This window comes from Scyliorhinus canicula, chromosome 2 (genome assembly GCF_902713615.1).
Source record: "Scyliorhinus canicula chromosome 2, sScyCan1.1, whole genome shotgun sequence".
Classification (NCBI taxonomy): Eukaryota; Metazoa; Chordata; class Chondrichthyes; order Carcharhiniformes; family Scyliorhinidae; genus Scyliorhinus; species Scyliorhinus canicula.
In genome coordinates, this window is record NC_052147.1 from 91713249 (window position 1) to 91735869 (window position 22621).

Sequence of the window (22621 nt, forward strand, 5' to 3'; positions counted from 1 at the left end):
GAGAAACTTCAACTTGTAGGAGGAAAGCTGAAAGCTGGAGAGGCGACGAGAGGAAAGGTCGGCAGCGATCAGAAAGAGCAGGATGTGTGGTGCACAAGAGGTGCAGTAAGCAGAATCGGTGGCAACTGGGAGAAGCTGTGTCAGTTAGCAGGATCGGCAGGGAGTGGAAGGGTTGGGGAGTGGGAAAGGCCGTGAGCTTAAAAATTGGCAACGTCCGAGAGGTCAGGGAATAAAAAAAGCAGCAGCCAGGAGTGTCAAGGAGCAGGAGAGGCCGCTAGCTGGAGGGTCAGGCAGCTAGAGGGGCTGCTGGCTGGTATGTTGGGCAACAGGAGAAGCCAACAGCTAGCTGGCAATCCAGGCAGGGGGGAGGAAGACCTGGCATGGGGGGGGGGGGGGGTTCTGGTGGGTTGGACGGTTGGCTGACAAACTGGGTGGCAGGAGGGTCCAAAATAGTGCTAATCAGACCTGGTGCAAAACAACTTTTAAAACAAAACGCTGAAAGCGAAAGCCTCATTAACTGACTGATGTTAAAGCAGAATTACTTAAAATGGGGACGACTTCAAACTATGGTGCAGTGCAAGACCTGACTGCTTGAAAGCAGTGATATTGTGTGTGATTTGGTGGTACCAATATGTCAGTGAAATCATGACCTTCATCCACTTCCACTCAACCCCCACAGATATAATAGCAGAAAAAGAACTTGATCATGCACGATAGCCACACTTAGTTTCACAATTTGAAACTAAGAGAGCAGTTTTAAATCATTCTAGTTAAAATTATTGCGATTGGGAATATCAGCTTTCCGCCCTCTCTTTTTTTTTAACAAACAATTTTATTGAGGTATTTTTTGGCATTGCAAACAGTTACAGATTACAGAAATATACAAACAACAACGGAAAACCAATACTTCAACCAAACCATAGTGCACGCAACCGCTCCTCTCCCATAAACACTACCTGCCTATTTGTCCCTCCTACTCTACTGTAGCCCTCCTCCACCCCCTGCTTGCTGACGTTCCCTCTCCTGCAAAGAAGTCGATAAATGGTTGCCACCTTCGGGCGAACCCCAGTACAGATCCCCTCAAGGCGAACTTGATTTTTTTCCATACCCAGAAAACTCGACATGTCCGAAAGCCATAGTTCGGTCTTCGGGGGTTTTGAGCCCCTCCATGCCAGCAGTATTCGTCGCCAGGCTATCAGGGAAGCAAAGGCCAGAACATCGGCACCTTTCTCCTCCTGGACTCCTGAGTCTTCCGAAACCCCAAACAGTGTCACCTCTGGGCTCATCACGACCCTTGTTTTCAGTACCCGGGACATGACACCCGCAAATCTCTCCCAGTACCCCCTAAGCTTAGGGCATGCCCAAAACATGTGTACGTGGTTCACTGGTCCTTCCGCGCATCTAATGCACTTGTCCTCTACCCCAAAGAATTTGCTCATCCGAGCCACCGTCATGTGCGCCCGGTGAACGACCTTAAACTGAATCAGGCTGAGACTGGCACATTTTGCGGTTGAGTTTACTGTTGCTCGTTATGCTTTCCCTTAATTTGCTCTGTTTTAATTACCTTTGCTCAGGAGTCGCCAGGTATCTTTCTGATACCACCATAGGGTTCAAAGCCGAATACTGATCAATGACTCGATATGCCAGTTAGTAAGTTTGAAATCAATGCACGTTTATTTACACACAGTCAATTATTACTCATGCACATACTCTACTCACTAAACTACAACTACTACTAAAAGCCTATACTTAGCTTTGAGTGGCCCACTCAGTCAGAGGAACAATGGCTGTTGTCCGGTTCTGATACTGCTGGTTTCGAACTGGTATAGAATAGTAGCTAGGAGCGTCTATCTTGTAGCGTGCGTTGACCTTAGACTTACTTGGCTGGTGCTTGGCGGACCTCTCGTCGCTGAGAGCCAAATGCCGAGGTGAAGATGGAGAAAGTAAGAGAGCGAACTGACCTTGGGGACTCTGCTTTATACCCCAAGGGGTTTCGCACCCTTCTGGGCGGACCTTGGACTTGGTCCCAATTAATTAGACCATGTCCCAATCGTTTGTATTGATTCTCTCCAATAACGGGGTCGTTCCCCGATCGTTGGGCGGGCTCTAGGTAACCGTTGGCCTGCCTTTGTTTTAGCTTCCACTGGCGCCGGGGTGTCTGTCCTGGTACCGATTGTTTCAATGTTTCCTTTTTGTCCCCGGAGATAGCTCATTACTATGCTAATGGTTTGTAGTTTCAGTTCTGTCTGGGTTCTGCAAGTTCCAATCCACAGGAAACCTTGCACCTGCTTGTTTTTCTAGTGCTGTTCATTTTCCCCTGCACTCTTTGCGAGTATCCGTTTTGGAATCGGGACGTGGCCACCCCAGGCGGCTACAATACCCTGCTCGGGGCTTCCGCCCATACCCTATCCTCCATCACCCCGCCGAGTTCCTCCTCCCATTTGAGTTTCAGTTCCTCCGTCTGGGACTCTTCCCCCTTGATGAGCACCTTGTAGATATCTGAGACTCTACCCTCTCCTCCTTCTCCTCCAGAGACTACTCTGTCCTGGATCCCTATTGGCAGGAGGCGTGGGAAGGATGGGACCTGTCTGCGTATAAAGTCCTGCACCTGTAAGTACTTAAAGTCATTTCCCCTTACCGGCCCAAATTTCTCCTCCAACGCCCTCAAGCTCGCAAAGCTCCCCTCCAGGAACATATCGCTCACCCCTGCCCGCTGCCATGTTCGAAACCCACCATCCATGTTCCCGGGGGCGAATCGATGGTTATCACATATTGGAACCCAGACCGACACACCCACCTCCCCTACATGTTTCCTCCACTGGTCCTATATCCGCAGGGCCGCCCCCACTACCGGGCTGGTGGAATAGCTGGCCGGCGAAAGCGGTAGGGGAGCTGTGACCAGGGCTGCCAAGCTGGTGCCCCTGCACGAAGCCGCCTCCACCCGCTTCCAAATAGACCCCATACCCACCATCCATTTCCTTATCATGGATATGCTACCCGCCCAGTAATAGTTGATCAGATTCGGCAACGCGAGTCCCCCCTTGCTGCGGTTCCTTTCCAGCATCGTCTTCCTCACCCGTGGGGATTTTCCCGCCCAGACAAAGCTCATAATTATTTTGCTGGTCCTTTTGAAGAAGGACCGCGGGATAAAGATCGGGAGGGACTGAAAAATGAACCGGAATCTTGGGAGGATTGTTATCTTTACCGTCTACACCCTCCCCGCAAGTGATAGCGGGAGTGCATCCCATCTCTGAAACTCGCTCCTTCATTTGTTCCACCACTCTCGTCAAATTTAACTTATGTAACCTGCCCCAGTCTCGTGCCACCTGTACCCCAAGTATCGGAAACATTCCCCAACCAGCCTAAATGGCAGCTCCTTCAGCCTATTCTCCTGGCCCCTTGCCTACAAACATCTCACTCAAATATTTAATTTGTACCCTGGAACTGGCCAAACTTTCTCAGTGTCTCCAATATATTGTCCATCCCAGCTAGTGGGTCCGATACATATACGAGCAGGTCGTCCGCATAGAGAGAGACCTTGTGCTCCCCCACTAGTCATTCCCTTTCACCCCTTTGCAGCTCTCGGAGCAATCGCCAATGGTTCTATGGCCAGCGCGAACAGCAACGGGGAGGGTGGGCATCCATGTCTGGTCCCGCGATGTAGTCTGAAATAATCTGACGTCGTCCTGTTCGTCCTTACGCTAGCTTTTGGGGCCTGGTACAATAGTCTGACCCAATTAACCAGTCCCTCCCCGAACCGTCTGAGTACCTCCTACAAATAGTCCCACTCCACCCGGTCAAAGGCCTTCTCAGCATCCATTACCTCCCCCTCCTTGCCTGTCAGAGGCATCATAATCACATTACGCAATCTTCTCAAGTTGGCTGCCAGCTGTCTGCCTTTAACAAACCCTGTTTGGTCGCCCCAATCACCTCCGCAACACAGTCCTCAATTCTAATCGCCAGGAGCTTGGAGTCCACATTAATCAGGGAGATTGGCCTGTATGACCCGCAGGATTCCGGGTCCTTGTCCCGCTTTAATATCAGCGAGATGGTGGCCTGCGACATTGTCAGAGGTAAGGTCCCTCTGTCCCTCGCCTCATTAAAACCTGGTCAGCACCGGTCCCACTATATCCGATAACTTTTTGTAGAACTCTACCGGGTATCCATCCGGTCCCGGGGCTTTACCTGATTGCATGGCCTTTAGGTCCCCCAGTACCTCCACTGCTCTAATTGGGGCCCCCAGCCCGTCCACTAGTTCCCTGCCCACTTTTGGGAAGGTTAGTCCGTCCAGGAGCCGTTACATCTCCTCCGGGGGATCTGAAGTGTAGAGCTTACTATAAAAGTCCTGAAATACCTTATTCAGTCCTGGCAGGTCCTCCAGTCTGCTCCCCTTCCCGTCCACCACCCTACTTATTTCACTGGCCGCCTCCCTCCTCCTGAGTTGCTGCGCCAGCAATCTGCTAGCCTTCTCCCCATGCTCATACACCATTCCCCTTGCCTTCCTAAGTTGTTCCACGGCTCTACTCGTGGGTAGCACTCCTAGTTACGCCTGCAGTCTCCGTCTCTCCCTGAGTAGGTCCTCTCCCGGGGACCCCGCATGCTCCTCGTCTATCCGGTGGATCTCCTTAACCAATCTATCCATTTCTGCTCTGCCCGTCCTATCCCTGTGAGCCCGAATTGAGATCAGCTCCCCCCTCACTACTGCCTTCAGCGCCTCCCACAGGGTCGCTGCTGAAACCTCCCCTGTATCGTTCACCTGCTGGTAATTTTGCATACACTTCCGCAGTCTCTCACGTATCCCCATCTCCGACAGCAATCCTACGTCTAACCTCCATTGCGGGCGTTGGTAATTCACCCTGCAGGTCCACCCAATGTGGGGCATGGTCCGAAATAGTGATCGCCGAGTATTTCGTATTTTTAACCTCCCTTACACAATCCCTGCTCATGATAAAGAAATCGATCCCAGAGTATACTCCATGGACATGTGAGTAAAACGAATATCCCCTTCCCGTCGGCCATCTGGCTCTCCAGAGGTCTACTGCCCCCATTTGCTTACCATAGGGAATCTGCCCCCACGATCTGCAACTACGCCCTCCGCCTCAAATTGAACCCGCTTATTGATCATAACTGCAACCCCCCTGGGCTAAGAGTCCAAGCCCAAGTGAAAGACTTGGCTGATTCAGCTCTTCCTTCGTCTAATCTGGTCAGACACTTTCAAATGTGTCTCCTGCAGCATTATTACGTCTGCCTTTAGAGCCCGCAAGTGCGTGAACACATGTGCCCATTTGACTGGCCCGTTTCATCCTCTGACATTCTAGGTGATCAGCCTGGTTGGGGGGCACACCCCCCACCCCTCCTGCGCCGGTCAATCATAACCCATCTTGGGCCCAGCCGATGTGCCGCACCTCTCTTGGTTCGCCTCTTGGCAGGATCCAACCCCTGGCCTCCTCTCCAATACCTACTTCAGACCCCTCTCACTCCAGCAGAATAACTCCCCCCGAACAACCCCCCCCCCCAAAAACCCCACCCCTGCCATCTACTGGTTGTATACACACCTCCACCTGACTCCCTTGACTAGCCAATCTGGTAGCCCGATGACTCACCCCTCCGGCGCCCACTTGTCTCACTCCCATTTTTCCCCGATCTCATCCCCCCCACTTATCAACACACCACCCCCCTGATCTGACCTACTGGAGCAGTCACACTAAAATGGGAAAGATCCAACGAGATGGGGACATCAAACAGCAAAGTGAAGCTGCTCCAGGTGTAATACAGTTCCAGCTGTTTAAACAGATAAGTGTTAACACACGCCCCTTGCTGAGCATTAATAAAGTAACAACGCAGTAGCACAGTACCTGTATAACACCCAACCAAAACAAACATAAAAACACACAACCAAAAACTTTAATCCCCATTGCTTACCGGCCACCTTTATGTTACTGTAAAGGCTCCAACAAACAAAAAGAGCACGACAAAATGTAAAAGATCCTCGCGAAGTCCAGCACTTCTTCGGGATCGGAGAAGTAGTGGTGTTGGCCCTGATGCGTGACCCAAAGACGAGCTGGGAAGAGCAGACCAAACTTCACGTGCTTTTTAAACAAACCCTCCTTAACTTGTTTACAGGCTGCTCGACGCCTGGCCACCTCCTGGCTTAGGTCCTGATAGATACGAAGAACGCTGTTATTCCACGTGCTGCTCCTCGCACTCTTTGCCCACTGCAACACCCGCTCCTTATCAGTGAACCTGTGGAACCTGATCACCATCGGACGGGGCGGAAGCCCCGGACGCTTCTGCCTCACCTGTGCCCCCTCCAACTCTGGCGGTCGCGGAAAGGCGTCAGCCCCTATCAGCTGCAGCAGCAGGTCAGCCACAAACGTTGCCGCATCAGCTCCCTCAGCCCCCTCCAGGAGGCCAGTGATCCTCAGATTTTGTCTGCGGGCTCTATTTTCCAGCTCCTCTACTCTGTCCAGCAGCCTCCTCTCCCTCTCCTTCAACCCATCGACTTCTAGCGCTGCAACCGTCTGCGTGTCTGCCTGCTCCTCCACCGCTTCCCCCAACTCCTTAACTTTTTTGTCCTGGGCATACAATCTCTGGTTCAGTTGGTCCACTGCCTTCTGAAGTGGGTCCAAGTTATCCCGCTTCAACTCTTAAAAACTGCTCTTAATCACCTGCAGCATGTTTTCCAGCGCTAGCTGGATCGCCGGGTCCGTAGGTCTGCCATCTTTGCCCCCAGGTCAGCTTCCACTGTACTTTGCCTTTGTCCTTTTCTCTCCTGTTTTGTCATAGAATGTCATAGAATTTACAGTGTAGAAGGAGGCCATTCGGCCCATCGAGTCTGCACCGGCTCTTGGAAAGAGCACCCTACACAAGGTCAACACCTCCACCCTATCCCCATAACCCAGTAACCCCACCCAACACTAAGGGCAATTTTGGACACTCAGGGCAATTTATCATGGTCAATCCACCTAACCTGCACATCTTTGGACTGTGGGAGGAAACCGGAGCACCCGGAGGAAACCCACGCACACACTGGGAGGATGTGCAGACTCCGCACAGACAGTGACCCAAGCCGGAATCGAACCTGGGACCCTGGAGCTGTGAAGCATTTGTGCTATCCACAATGCTACCATGCTGCTTCCTGCTCTCCAGCGGTTCCATGCAGCTCTGCCCGTTACTCAGCCCCTCCGTGGCCGTCTTTCCAGCGCTCAGCAGTCCCGAAAAAAGACAGGGAACCAGGTCCACAATTCCCGCCGGAGTGAGAGCCACCGAATGCGCGGCTTACTCACTCATCGCCGCCACCGGAAGTCCCTTCCGCCCTCCTTTTTGGTAAGTAGTGATCCTCCTGTGGTTCAGTTAGAATTGTCAGAGATCTGCAATTCTCAACAATGTGAATGTTGTTCACGTGATACTCTTGGGTGGAGTTTTTTTGGCAGTCTGTTTGACTATAAGGAACCATAACGAGCTTAAAGTTGGTTTCACCGTACAGCCACACATGGGTGCATGTTATCTACCTAGGAACAGACGCCTGGCTGCTTTTTTACGACTGGTTGCACCCAACCTCACTGCTGGGATGGGCTAACTGACATGAGAGTGTTGAACCTGTGGCCTTACTAGTTCGTATGGCTCAAGTATTAATTGGAAGCGCCTATTGCACTATAAGGTTTTTAAGTACCTGAATTGTTTTATTTGTATTGAAGCTAATGACAATTTCATGCGTGTAACATAAAATAGATTCTACTTCTTACTCCTCTATACCCTATATTTGTTTCAGTGGAGATTCTCGATGCCTTGTCCACCAACTTCCCCAACGAATCGGCAACTAAGACAACAAATGTCAACAAGTAAGTGGGAGATTGTTCACAATGCACAACTTTTCCTCATTTTAGTTATTACTACCTGAAAATGTACCATCACTGTCATATCACTTTTTGTGATGAATTGTGTTGACTGAAAACCTTAAAGCTTAACCAATTAACTCTAGTCCATCATAGTCTGAGTATCACGATGTAGCTTATGCTCCTGTGGCTGTTTCAGGCACCCACTGGCAGGAAATTATACCCATGGCCAGTTAAAGCGCATTGAAATAGAGATTAAAACATCCTTCCCTACCCTAGAAATGTTCTTTAGCCACTTTCAGAATTATTCCTACTGATGTGTGATACTGAGAATTTTTTTCATTTCCCACAAGAACTTCCTTTTGGAATGAGTGAAATGGTGCTTAAATAATGCATTTTTGTACTTGTCACTAGAGACTCAATTGGGACTGTGCCAATTCCTCTTGCATTCAGTCAGCAGGCTGAAGGAGCTCTCAGCATCAGCTGGGTTTGAATTCTGGTCCTAGTGGTACAAGACTGATTAAACCGCCCTGTCCAGCCACCCTATGTTTTGATTCTGATATTTGTCTTTGTAGACCTTGGCAACTGTTTGATGCTGAACCATCTTGTTCGGAATCTTGGTGTCATATTTGTACCCAAAATAAGATTCCAAACACACATCCACACCACCTCTGTACCTTGCCTGACTCCACTCCTGCCTCTGCTCATCTGTTAGTGAAACCCTCACTTATGTCTTTGTTACCTCTAGACTTGACTATTCCAACACGCTCCTGGTCAGGCTTGCATATTCAGTCCTCCATAAACATAAGCTCATCCAGGACTCTTACTGTCCTGGTCCTTAACAACAGCAAGGACTGGCACCTATCAATTCTGGACTGACAGACCTGCAATGGCTCCCAGATCAGCAATGTTTGGATTTTAAATTTGAATCGTTATTTTCAAGTCCCTTCTGGCCTTGTGCCATCCCCACAATCCTCATATGTGTGCTCCTCTAATTCTGACTGTTTGAGCATCCTCAATTATAATTACTTCACCATCGGTGACTGCCTTCAGCTGTTAAGGCCTTAAGCTCTGGAATTCCTTCCCTAAATTTCTCCACTAACCTGGTCTCCTTTAAAATGGTCAAAATCTACCACTTTGACTAAGCTTTCATCTAACCTAATATCTCCTTTTGTAGTTCAGTGCCAAATTTGTTTTACAATACTTCTGTGGAGAGCCCGTGGATATTTTCTTACATTAAAGGCACCATAGAAAGTTATTGTTGATTAAATTATTGGGACATTGCATAAACTTGGTTTTGTTTGTCTTTGAGTTTAGGAGACTGAAGTGAAACAATCAAGGTGTTTAAAATATTAAAAGAATTTCATATATCACCATGGCGAAACTATTTGCACTGGTGGAGTAATCAAGAGCAAGGAGACATCTTTAAATTGGAGAAAATTACAAAATCTGGGAACACTTTTCACACAAAGGGCAGTGAATATCTGGATCCTTCTGTGCCAAAATGTTGTGGATGTGGGGACAATTGGATCATTCCGACTGAATTATTTAGCTATTTGTTAGCTGAGGGTACCAAGGAATATGGAGCAAAGTCTCCAAATTGAGTTCGCGTACAAATCAACCAAGATCTAATTGAATATTTCATTTGGTGAGAGTGGTTGAATGGCCTTCCATTCCTATGTACCTAAACCAGTTGAATTACCCCTACCCCAATGGTTCACAACTGGAATGTACCAGGAATATCCAAATTCAGTGCCAGGCATATGGGTGAGCAAAGGTGCAGATACCCTCCCTCAGCTACTTTAGCAGGTGCCCTCCCTTGGACTCCTGCCATTCCCCCCATACTCCCCTGGTGCTTTCTGTGGGCTGTGTGAAATTATCAGAGGCCCAGGGAGGATCTATTTCTATTTGCTGAGAGGTCAACAACCACAGGGAGATATTTAGTGTAATTGGAGGGTAGTTGAGGAGTAACCAAGAGGTTGGTAGGTCTCTGGAACTCGTCTAAAAGAACGGTAGAAGCAAAAATCCACATCACACTAAAACAGAAACCCTTGGATATGCACTTGAGGTGATGTGATCTACAGGTCTACAGACTAAGAGATTAAACTGGATGGTGCTTTTTAGATTGCTGTGAACATATTGGGCCAAATGGCATCTGTGGTTTATGGCATGTGCTGTCCCCATTCACTTGTCTCTTGAGTTCCTGGGGCCCTGTGGTTGTTCCTACCAAGTATAATCTCCTCTTGTGGGATGTCGACACACCCATCTCACTTGTATGTGATATGTGTTCTTAAAAATATTACTATTTTTGTGGGGTTTATGAATTTGGAGTACCCAATTCTTCTTCTTCCCAATTAAGGGACAATTTTGCATGGCCAATCAAACAACCCTACACATCTTTGGGCTTGTGGGGTGAGACCCACGCAGATACGGGGCGAATGTGCAAACTCCACACGGACACTGACCGGGAGCTGGGATCGAACCCGGGTCCTCGGTGCTTTGAGGCAGCAGTGCTAACCGCTGCGCCACCGTGCCGCCCCTTAAAAATATTACTAATGTGCTCTTTACACACATAACTCTATTATGAGTATGATAGTCTCATTCAGAGGGATCTGTGATTACTAATCCATTTGAAAAGGATCCTTTAATCAAAATGTTTGACGATCACTGACCTAAGCTAAAGAACAATGACCATATCTATCACTACAGTTTGAGAGCAAGTGGATTCAAAAGCACACCAAAAATACGAATGAGGTTCATTAAATTTCCTTCTGAAGATTTGTACTATGCACCATTCTATTCCAAATACCTGCCGGCCTGTTCCCAGGTAAATGCCAGTGCAACTATCAAATCATCCATTCAACACCTCATGGAATCTCCAACCCCCATCTTTTCTCAGGAAACAATTGTTCACCCAAAATCTATGCACTATCTAACAATTTCCCATTGGCACCCAAGAGTGAGTTTACACTTTTCTGAGTTGTCAGCTATATTTTATCTAGTTCAGTTACAAACCTAAATCGCAATGTTCTGGGTTCAAGTTTCAGATTCAATCCCACTCGAGGTCTTGAGCACAAGAACAAGGCTGATTCTCCAGTAAAGCACTGAGTGAGTGCTGCATTGCTGGAGATACTGTCTTGCGGATGAGATGTTGAACTGAAGCTCTGGCTGCCCTTCAAAGAAGAGCAGGGGAGTTATCTCCTGACCATTGTTTATCCCTCCATCAACATCCCTGCAGAAAACAAATGATCTGGTCATTAACACATTGCTGTTTGTGGGAGCTTGCTACATGGAAATTGGCTGCCTATGTGGCTGCACTTCAAAAGTACTTAATTGGCTCTCACTGCTTTGAGACGTCTGGTCAAAAAAAGCACTACAGAAATGCAAGTCTTGTTTTTGTTTATAATAAAGCATTTATTGGAGATACCCAGCCCAGTTGTATAACGGTCCATCCCTACATCTTGAAGCTCTGTGGTTTTCTGTCCAACAAGAGAGAGTCAGGTGTGATGTATATCGCTTGACCTTTAGACAAAAGAACATGTGGAGCACTTTTCAATCCTAACTTTTTTTTTTAAGTAACAAAAGGGACAAACCGGAGGACACGACTCCAGAGAAGACTTTCCACAAGCAACATTTCTCAGGTACATCAGCTGGGTAGCAGTTCCATGTTAATTTGGTGTGGGGAAATTCCTGTTGAGTGAAATTGAGTGACTGCTTTAAGCTGTTAGCTTTGAAAATTTGGTAAAAAAATGATAATATTTCTGAAAACATTAAATGAGGGTTCAGGCAAACTAGCAATAGTTGTTAATAGCTAGACTAGGGGGGCATTTAGAGTATGCAGATAATTTGTGGATGAAATACAAATGTAGAATAATATGAAATATTATTTTGCAAGTAAGTGGAAAAATATATATACTTTAAATGGTAAGATTTTAAACTGACGGGAGAAACAGATGGCCCTTGGGCAGATGCACACCTTTTATTCAATAATTCAGTGGCATTAAATAATCATCCTTGGCTTTTATTCTAGAGCAGGGGTGGGCAAACTACGGCCCGTGGGTCTTCATGCGGCCCACCAAGATCAAGTCATAAAAAATAAATGTTTTTTTTTTTAATTTTAAATTTTAAGGTTAATGGGGCTGTTGGGTTACTGGTATCGGGTGGATACGTTGACTTGAGTAGGGTGATCATTGCTCGGCACAACATGTTTCATGTGAAGTTTCTACTTTAAAATATTAATTAATAAAAATTAATTGCTTTTTTTTCTTTAAACTGAGTTACTTTGTTTTTCAAATAAATGTGTTTCATGAAAAGTTTCTACTTTAAAATATTAATTAATAAAAATTAATTGCTTTTTTTCTTTAAAAACCTTTTATTTTGGCTATTTTAAATATTAATTATTTTACTTAATATACTATGCGGCCCTTTACAATTGTGAATTTCTGAATGTGGCCCTTGCACGGAAAAGTTTGCCCACCCCTGTCCTAGAGGGATATATTTAAAAAGCAATGAGATAATGTTGATTCTGTACAAGACCTTAGGCTCTAGTTGGAGTGTCGTGTACAGTTTTCAGAAGCTACATTATAAGACAGAGTTTCAAGGATACAACATGGATTCACTGGAATTATTGGTTAGATAGGAAGAGACATTTCCAATTAAGGGGCAATTTAGTGTTGCCTATTCGCCTATCCTGCACATCCTGATGGATTGGGGGGTTCAACCCACACAGACACAGGGAGAATGTGCAAACCCCACACGGACAGTGACCCAAGGCTGGGATTGAACCTAGATCTATGGTGCTGTGAGGCAGCAGTGCTAACTACTGCGCCACCATGCCACCCAGATAGAATGGAAAATTAAGATTTTCTAAATTTGGGACTCACTGGAGTTGGCAAGTTTAAGGAATAACCTGACATCTTTTAAGATTATGATGAGATGAATCGTGCTTACTTATTTCAAGTGGTTGGCAAGATATAAGGAGTCAAATTAAGATAATCATAGCAGAACTGAAGGGCTAATTACATAATGGGTGATTAGAATGTACATTTCTGTGACATAAACAGGTTCATAAATGGAATTAGTTATGTGAAAAAGAAGAATTTGAAATAAAATATGGTGCAAGCACAAAACAGTGGGAACAGACGGTGACTCATGAGAAGAAAAACATCAGCACAGACCTATTGGGCTTAATAGGCTATTTTGGTGATGGGAAATGATTTGAAATTGATTAGAGACTGGATGTGATGTTAGTCTTCCACACTTGTGAATGTTACCTTCCAGTCAATTTGATCTATCTTTGGTACCCAGTTCTATGGATCTGATGGTTGCTAACATGTCTATTTTCCTAATTAGGAGTTTTTGCAGTTTTTTTTCAAAGTTGAAGTTCAGAGGCCACAATTAACAACTTAACTGTGATTTTGAAAATATCAAATAGCTGGTCCTCGCGTTAACAAATTTACTCATGTTTTTAAGTACATTTTTGTTTGAATTTTGCACATTTTATTGAATTTTTTCTCGGAGTCATGAGTCTCTGGAACTCTCTTCCTCAAAAGTCATTGAAAGTAGAATCTTTGAATTTTTTTGGAAAATATTTTAATTGAATTTTTATCGTTTTACACAAATTGAAATAAAACATGCATCAACACTCAAAAAGACAAACTCCTATCAACAACTATAACAACCCTTCCCCCTCCTCACACACACACACACACACTTAGCAGCTAACCGTGACCAGGGGTGGAATTCTCCGACCCCCCGCAGGGTCGGAGAATCGCCTGGGGCCAGCGTAAATCCCGCCCCCGGCGTGGCCTGAATTCTCCGGCACCTGGGAATCGGCGGGGGCGGGAATCGCGCCGCACCAGTCGGCGGGCCCCACGTGGCGATTCTCCGGCCCATGATGGGCCGAAGTCCCGCCGCTGTCAGGCCTCTCCCGCCAGCGTGGATTAAACCACCTCTAGTGCCGGCGGGAGCAGGCGGCGCGAGCGGGCCCCGGGGTCCTGGGGGGGTGTGGGGTGATATGACCCCGGGGGGGTGCCCTCACGGTGGCCTGGCCCGCTATCGGGGCCACCGATCGGCCGGCGGGCCTGTGCCGTGGGGGCACTCTTTTTCTTCCGCCGTCACCACGGCCTCCACCATGGCAGAGGCGGAAGAGACCCCCTCCACTGCGCATGCGCCGGGGTGACGTCAGTGGGCGCTGACGCTCCAGCGCATGCGCGGACTCACGCCGGTCAGCGAAGGCCTTTCAGCCAGCCGTTCGCGCCGGCTGGCGGGGCGCCAAAGGCCGTTTGCACCGGTCGGCGGGGCGCCAACCACTCCGGCGTGGGCCTAGCCCCTAAAAGTGCGGATAATTCCGCACCTTTGGGGAGGCCCGACGCCAGAGTGGTTCTCGGTACGCCGGGACCCCCCGCCCCGTCGGGTAGGGGAGAATCACGGCCCAGATCCTTAATGTGCAAAATGCACGGCCACCATTCACGTGGCATTCAATTTCGCTGGTTCAAATAGATGGGCTCCTACAGATACACCTTGATACTACCCATAGCTTAAAATGTTGGTGGACTTGCAGCTATATATTTCACTGGGGCAAACGGCAGAGATGATGCCCCAGCGCTTCCAAGCATGGCCCCTTGCGTGAAGCAGCCCCATCCACACCCAATTGTCTTCCTGGTCCTCAAACCAGTCCAGCACATTCTCCACATTGGCCACCCAATAATAAAATATCAAGTTTGGCAGCATAAACCTAACATCGTCTTTGTTCCCCATCCAGGCCCGCAGACTGCCTGGTGCCACATCCCTCCACCACATAAACAGCTAGGCTCAGTGTGCCCCACCCCACCTGGCCGAACAAGCCGCAGCCTCTCCCCCACTCCACTCCTGTTCGCTAGTCACCCCACTCCTCGTCGCAAGTAAAGTGGCCCTCAGCAGGACCCCAATCAAATATAAAACATTACAGCGCAGTACAGGCCCTTCGACCCTCGATGTTGCGCCGACCTGTGAAACCAGTCTAAAGCCCATCTACACTATTCCCTTATTGTCCATATGTCTATCCAATGACCATTTGAATGCCCTTAGTGTTGGCGCGTCCACTACTGTTGCAGGCAGGGCATTCCACGCCCTTACTACTCTGAGTAAAGAACCTACCTCTGACATCTGTCCCATATCTATCTCCCCTCAATTTAAAGCTATGTCCCCTCGTGCGACATCACCATCCGAGGAAAAAGGGTCTCACTGTCCACCCTATCTAATCCTCTGATCATCTTGTTTGCCTCAATTAAGTCATCTCTTAACCTTCTTCTCTCGAACAAAAACAGCCTCCAGTCCCCCAGCCTTCCCTCATAAGATATTCCCTCCATACCAAATCTCCTCAAAAACAACAACTATCCCACCCCTCATGGCCCATACTTCCCTCCAACATGTCCCAATTCCCACATTAACAGACCTCTTTCCCCAACAAAACAAGCAGTATAATCCCCTTATTATTATTACCCCATGATGCACCATCGATTGCACGCGAGGCGAGTGATTTACCAATGTCAGGCTTTAATTAACTAGAACACAGCCTGGCGATCGTCTACAGTGGAAAGGAACGATCGTCAGGCTTCTGAGCATTTATACCTCGTTGATAGAGGCGTGGTTAACTCAGCCTCTCGGCCAATCGGTCGAGAGGCACATGACTGACCAGGGCCAATGGTAAGCCGACGTTCTGGCCCAATGGCAGACGAGTATGCAGATCATATCATCACACCCCAGCAGAGCCAAAGATACATAACCCACAAAGGCATAAGTACATTACACAAACACCTCTCTCCTACACAAAGACCCAAACAGTCCTGCATACTGGCCTCAACTTCTTCTCTCTGATGAAGGCCTCGGCCTACTCCTGCGTGTTGAAATAATCTTTTCAATCCATGGTTCATGGTTTTCAATCCAAGTTTTGCAGGGCACACCACCCCAAATCGCATGCCCTTACTGTAAAACATAACCGTTGCCCTATTGAAGGCCACATATCTCTTCGCCAGCTCAGTCCCAATGCCCTGATATATTTTCACTGTGTGCCCATCACAGTAAATGTTCCGGATCCTCTTCGCCCACTCCAAGATCCTCTCCTTCCGTTGATAATTATGGAAGCGGATAATCACCGCCCACTGTGGCTCATTCAGCCTTGGCTTTTGCCTGCGCGCCAATGAGCTCTGTCCAAGTCCGGGTCAAGAGTGACAAACACGTCCTGCCCTCCCAGCAGAGAAAACATCGCTGAAAAGTAATGAATCAGCTTCTAGCACTCCATTCCTTTCAGTTCCACCAGCCTGAGGTTTAATCGCTTTGACCTGTTCTCCAGATCCTCCACTTACAACCTCAAACCTTTGTTGTCCTCCGCCCAAAGGATTCCTTTATCTCATTGCCCTGCCACCCGCACTGCCGATCCATCAGTTTACAAATTGCGCCAGCACCTGCGTCATCACCACGGCCAACATGTAATGGGTGCAACGGCCATGTTCCCTACTTCAACGTCTTTCGAAAGGCTACTCCTGAGTCTTTCTCGAACTGAGCTGCTTTGTCGATGATTTCAACATGCCTCCACGGGGCAAAATTTATCTCAATCCATTTAAGGGTGTTTGGGAATCAAAACCCCTCAAAACAGGTAAAAGCGATCAAAAACAAAGCCCCTGCCGGAAGCCACTTTTCATACATCTTGCTCTTAATAGCGTCACCAGGAGCCTCTGAATATATTGAAGGCAAAGTGTGGTGAGTCACAGTAGCGTAATTCACACTGTATTACACATGTTGTACTATGTCTCTGTAAGCTCGGCACACGAGCAGTTGCACTGCTCTGCCACTAGGGGGAGATGCACTGGGAGTGTAAGGGAGTTTGTACTGGGCTCCACCCACGGCTCCTCCCCCTAACCGGAAGTATAAAGGTTGATGCTGAGAGCCTGCCTGCCAGTTCATCTGGAGTTCATCTTGTCACAGGCAGGCTCTGTTGTAAGACGATTAAAACCACTGTTCACTTCTAACCACGTGTCGCGTGAATTGATGGTCTCATCAATTTAATCGTCTTAAGGAACAGTAAGGAATGACCATGGAATCAGCCCTCAAGCCTAATCGACTGGAACTCGACCCGCAGGATGCAGAGGCGAAATATATCTTTTCGCATTGGCTCCAATCTTTTATGGCCTACCTGGCTGAAGCAAGCACCCCAGAAACGACGGAGGAGCAGAAACTTAGTCTACTGCACGTGAGGGTGAGCCATCGTATATCTACTCAGCTAAACTGTACCGGCTCATATACAGAGGCCCTGTAGAATGTACGTGAGGCCTATCAATGAGGTCTACGCCCGCCACGTTTTTACTACTCGCTGCCAGTGCCCTACAGAATCGCTAGAAGAATTCCTCAGAGACGTAAAAGCCTTATCCCGGGACTGTAATTATCAGGCTGTAACTGCTGCAGAACATAGAGAACTTGCTGTCCGTGATGTCTTTGTTGCAGGCTTTAGATCGAATTACGTGCGCCAGCGACTGCTGGAGAAGGGGGCCCTAAATTTAGAAGATACTGTTGAACTCGCTACAGCTATGGAGGTCTCATTTCGTAGCCTCACCTCGTTTCCTGCCTACTGCGCGACCCCATCATGGGCCTCTGACCAGAAACTCCCCCAGGCCTGCGCCGCGCGGCCACCCAGCCACCATGCTGCCCCTCCTGCCACTTTTGTGGCCAGCCCCAGCACCCGCAGCAGCACTGCCTGGCCCGCAATGCGACCTGCAGCTGCTGCGGGCGAAAAGGCCACTATGCCAGTGTGTGCCTGGCAAGGAAGGCCCCCGCCCCTAAACCTCCAGCGGCACAAAGTAATCACCCTCCGCACACGCAGGCCCCGGAACGCAGCGGCCTATGCCCCAACTCCGCCACGTGCGCCCATGGATGCCGCCATCTTGGCGGACCCCCACCACGCAGTCCACCACGGCCGACTCATGGAGCCGCCATCTTCCTCGCCGCCCGCCACATGCGATCCACAGGGGTGGCCATCTTGGGCCCCATCCTCTCCACACTCAGAAAACTCGATTGAAGACTGCGACCTCAGCAGGCACTCATCGCGGGGCCATCCCAGCGCAGCCGACTGAGCCCCCGACTACCCTCAACTCAACGCAGTCGCACTGGACCAATCGTGCCCAAAGCATCTCCACAACTCGATGACAACGGTCCAAATCAACGGGTACAGTACACCGTGCTTTTTCGACTCCGGGAGCACTGAGAGCTTCGTTCACCCAGATCTGGTAAGATGCTGTTCGCTCCCTGTTTTCCCTGCACGGCAAACTATCTCCCTCGCTTCGGGTTCCCACTCTGTCCATGTCCAAGGGCGCACCGTCGCAACTCTAACAATCCAGGCCGCTAATTTCCAACTATACGTCCTGCCCGAACTCTGCGCCCCACTCTTATTGGGACTCGACTTTCAATGTAATCTCTTTTTTTTTAATTTAGAGTACCCAATTCATTTTTTCCAATTAAGAGGCAATTTAGCGTGGCCAATCCACCTACCCTGCACATCTTTGGGTTGTGGGGGCGAAACCCACGCAGACACTGGAAGAATGTGCAAACTCCACACAGACAGTGACCCAGGGCCGGGATCGAACCTGGGACCTCGGCTCGGTGCCGTGAGGCAGCAGGGCTAACCCACTGCGCCACCGTGCTGTCCTTCAATGCAATCTCAAGAGTCTCACCCTCAGCTTCGGCGGACCGCTACCCTCACTCACTATCTGCAGCCTAGCCACGCTGCGAATCTCTCTCTCTCTCTCTCTCTCTCTCTCTCTCTCTCTCTCTCTCTCTCTCTCTCTCTCCTCTCTCTCTCTCTCTCTCTCTCCTCTCTCTCTCTCCTCTCTCTCTCTCTCTCTTTGCCAACCTCTCTCTGGACTGTAAACCCGTAGCCACTCGCAGCAGGCGGTACGACCTACAGCACAGGGTGTTCATTCGATCCGAGGTACGGAGGCTTTTACGTGAGGGGATCATAGAGGCCAGTAACAGTGCCTGGAGAGCTCAGGTGGTGGTCGTCAAGACAGGGGGAAAATTCCGCATGGTCATAGACTATAGTCAGACTATTGATCGGTTTACGTTCCTCGACGTGTACCCCCTCCCCAGGATTACAGACATGGTGAATCAGATCGCCCAGTATCGGATTTTTTCCACGGTAGATCTGAAGTCTGCATACCACCAACTCCCAATCCGCCCGGAGGACCACCACTTCACGGCGTTCGAGGCCGATGGCCGCCTCTTCCACTTCCTCCGGGTCCCCTTTGGCGTCACGAATGGGGTTTCGGTGTTCCAACGAGCAATGGACGGAATGGTGGACCAGTACGGGCTGCGGGCCACGTTTCAGTACTTGGATAACGTCACCATGTGCGGCTATGACCAGCAGGACCACCATGCCAACCTCAACCGATTTCTCCAAACGGCCCAGAAGCTTAACCTCGCAAACAACAAGGAGAAATGTGTTTTCCGCACAACCAGACTAGCCATCCTCGGCTATGTCGTGGAAAACGGAGCCCTGGGTCCCGACCCGGACCGTATGCGGACCCTCTTAGAACTCCCTCTCCCTCATTGTCCCAAGGCCCTCAAACGGTGCTTGGGATTCTTTTCGTATTATGCCCAGTGGGTCCCTCAATATGCGGACAAAGCCCGCCCACTCTTTAAGGCCACACTTTTTCCCCTGTCAGCTGAGGCTCGCCAGGCCTTCAACTGCATCAAGGAGGACATCGCCAAGGCTGCCATGCGGGCGGTGGATGAATCTGTCCCTTTCCAGGTTGAGAGCGATGCCTCAGAGGTCGCTCTTGCAGCCACTAAATCAGGCAGGGAGACCAGTCGCATTTTTCTCCCGAACCCTCTCCGCTTCGGAACTTTGACACTCCTCAGTCGAAAAGGAAGCACAAGCCATTGTGGAGGCTATTTGTCACTGGAGGCACTACATCGCAGGCAGAAGGTTCACCCTCCTCACCGACCAAAGATCGGTTGCCTTCATGTTTGGCAACTCGCAAAGGGGCAAAATTAAAAATGACAAGATTCTGAGGTGGAGGATCGAACTCTCCACCTACAATTACGATATTATGTATCGACTGGGGATGCTCAACGAGCCCCCAGATGCCCTGTCCCGCTGGACATGTGCCAGCGCACAGAGCGACCGCTTAAAAGCCATCCACAATGACCTCTGTCATCCGGCTCGCCCACTACGTTAAAGCCCGAAATTTGCCTTTCTCCACCGAGGAGGTAAAAGCCATCACCAGGGATTGCCCGATCTGCGCGGAGTGCAAACCGCACTTCTACAGACCAGACAGGGCCCACCTGGTCAAGGCTTCTAGGCCCTTTGAACGCCTCGCTATCGATTTCAAAGGGCCACTCCCCTCGACTAACAGGAATGTGTACTTCCTGAACGTCATAGACGAGTTTTCCCCCGTTCCCTTTGCTATCCCGTGCCCCGATATGACCTCCCACACAGTCATTAGGGCCCTGCATAGTATCTTCACCCTGTTTGGTTTACCCAGCTATGTACACAGTGACCGGGGTTCGTCCTTTATGAGCAACAAGCTGCGTCAGTACCTGCTCAGCAAGGGCAACCCAGATAGAAGACTGCGACCTCAGCGGCATTCATCACGGGGCCACTCCAGCACAGCTGATCGATCCGCCAACTACCCACAACTCAGCTTGGTCACGTTGGACCAGTCGCGTCCAAAACGCCTCCGCAACTCCATGATGCCTGTTAAAGTCAACAGGTACAGTACACCGTGCCTCTTTGACTCCGGGAGCACCGAGAGCTTCGTACACCCAGATCTGGTAAGACGCTGTTCGCTCCCTGTTTTTCCTGCATGGCAAACTATCTCCCTCGCTTCGGGCTCCCACTCTGTTCACCTCCAAGGGCGCACCGTCGCGACCCTAACGATCCAAGGCGCTAGCTACTCTAATTTTCAACTATACGTCCTGCCCGAACTCTGCGCCCCACTCTTACTGCGGCTCGACTTCCAGTGTAACCTCAAAAGTCTCACCCTCAGCTTCGGCGGACCCCTACCCCCACTCACCATCTGTAGCCTAGCCACGCTGTGAATCTCCCCCCCTCCACTCTTTGCCAATCTCACTCCGGACTGTAAACCCGTAGCCACTCGAAGCAGGCGGTACAGCCTGCAGGACAGGGTGTTTATCAGAATCGAGGTCCGGAGGCTCCTACGTGAGGGGATTATAGAGACCAGTAACAGCCCCTGGAGAGCTCAGGTGGTGGTCGTCAAGACCGGGGAACAATTCCGCATGGTTGTGGACTATAGTCAGACCATTAATCGGTTTACGCTCCTCGATGCGTACCCCCTCCCCAGGATTGCAGACATGGTGAATCACATCGCGCAGTATCGTATTTTGTCCGCGGTGGATCTGAAGTCTGCATACCACCAGCTCCCAATCCGCCCGGAGGACCGCCAATACACAGCGTTCGAGTCCGATGGCTGCCTCTTCCATTTCCTCCGGGTTCCCTTTGGCGTCACGAACGGGGTCTCGGTGTTCCAACGAGCAATGGACCAAATGGTGGACCAGTACGGGCTGCGGGCCACGTTTCCGTACTTGGATAACGTCACCATCTGCGGCTATGACCAGCAGGACCACGATGCCAACCTCTATTGATTTCTCCAGACGGCCCAGAAACTCAACCTCACTTACAACATGGAGAAATGCGTTTTCTGCACGACCAGGCGAGCCATCCTCGGCTATGTCCTGGAAAACGGAGTCCTGGGCCCCGACCCGGACCGTATGCGCCCCCTCTTAGAACTCCCTCTCCCTCATTGTCCCAGGGCTCTCAAACGGTGCCTGGGATTCTTTTCATACTATGCCCAGTGGGTCCCTCAATATGCAGACAAAGCCGGACCATTATTTAAGGCCACACTTTTCTCCCTGTCGGCTGAGGCTCGCCAGGCCTTCAACTGCATCAAGGAGGACATCGCCAAAGCGGTCATGCGGGCGGTGGATGAATCCGTCCCTTTTCAGGTTGAGAGCGATGCCTCAGAGGTCGCTCTTGCAGCCACATTGAATCAGGCAGGGAGACCAGTCGCATTTTTCTCCCGAACCCTCTCCGCTTCAGAACTTCGACACTCCTCGGTCGAAAAGGAAGCACAAGCCATTGTGGAGGCTGTCTGTCACTGGAGGCACTACATCGCAGGCAGAAGGTTCACCCTCCTCACCGACCAAAGATCGGTTGCCTTCATGTTTGGCAACTCGCAAAGGGGCAAAATTAAAAATGACAAGATTCTGAGGTGGAGGATCGAACTCTCCACCTACAATTACGATATCATGTATCGACCGGGGAAGCTCAACGAGCCCCCAGATGCCCTGTCCTGCGGCACGTGCGCCAGCACGCAGAGCGACTGCCTGAATGCCATCCACAATAACCTCTGCCACCCAGGGGTCACCCGGCTCGCCCACTACGTCAAAGCCCGAAATCTGCCTTTCTCCACTGAGGAGGTAAAAGCCATCACCGGTGATTGCCCGATCTGTGCGGAGTGCAAATCACACTTCTACAGACCAGACAGGGCCCACCTGGTCAAGGCTTCTCGGCCCTTTGAACGCCTCGCCATCGATTTCAAAGGGCCACTTCCCTCGAATAATCGGAATGTGTACTTCCTGAATGTCATCGACGAGTTCTCCCGCTTCCCTTTTGCTATCCCATGCCCCGATATGACCTCGCACACAGTCATTAGAGCCCTGCATAGTATCTTCACCCTGTTTGGTTTCCCCAGCTACGTACACAGCGACCGGGGTTCGCCCTTCATTAGCGACGA

General features: G+C 49.7%; 1 protein-coding gene across 7 annotated transcripts in view; it reads left to right on the forward strand.

Annotated features, from left to right (window-relative positions):
* Window positions 1–22621, forward strand: part of exd1 (exonuclease 3'-5' domain containing 1) — a 142005-nt gene that overhangs the window by 9714 nt on the left and 109670 nt on the right. For all 7 annotated transcript variants that reach the window (XM_038782935.1, XM_038782917.1, XM_038782892.1 and 4 more), the window contains 2 exons: window positions 7772–7841; window positions 11412–11476. In XM_038782935.1, coding sequence (XP_038638863.1) covers window positions 7772–7841; window positions 11412–11476 — 135 coding nt within the window. The remainder of the gene's footprint in view (window positions 1–7771; window positions 7842–11411; window positions 11477–22621) is intronic.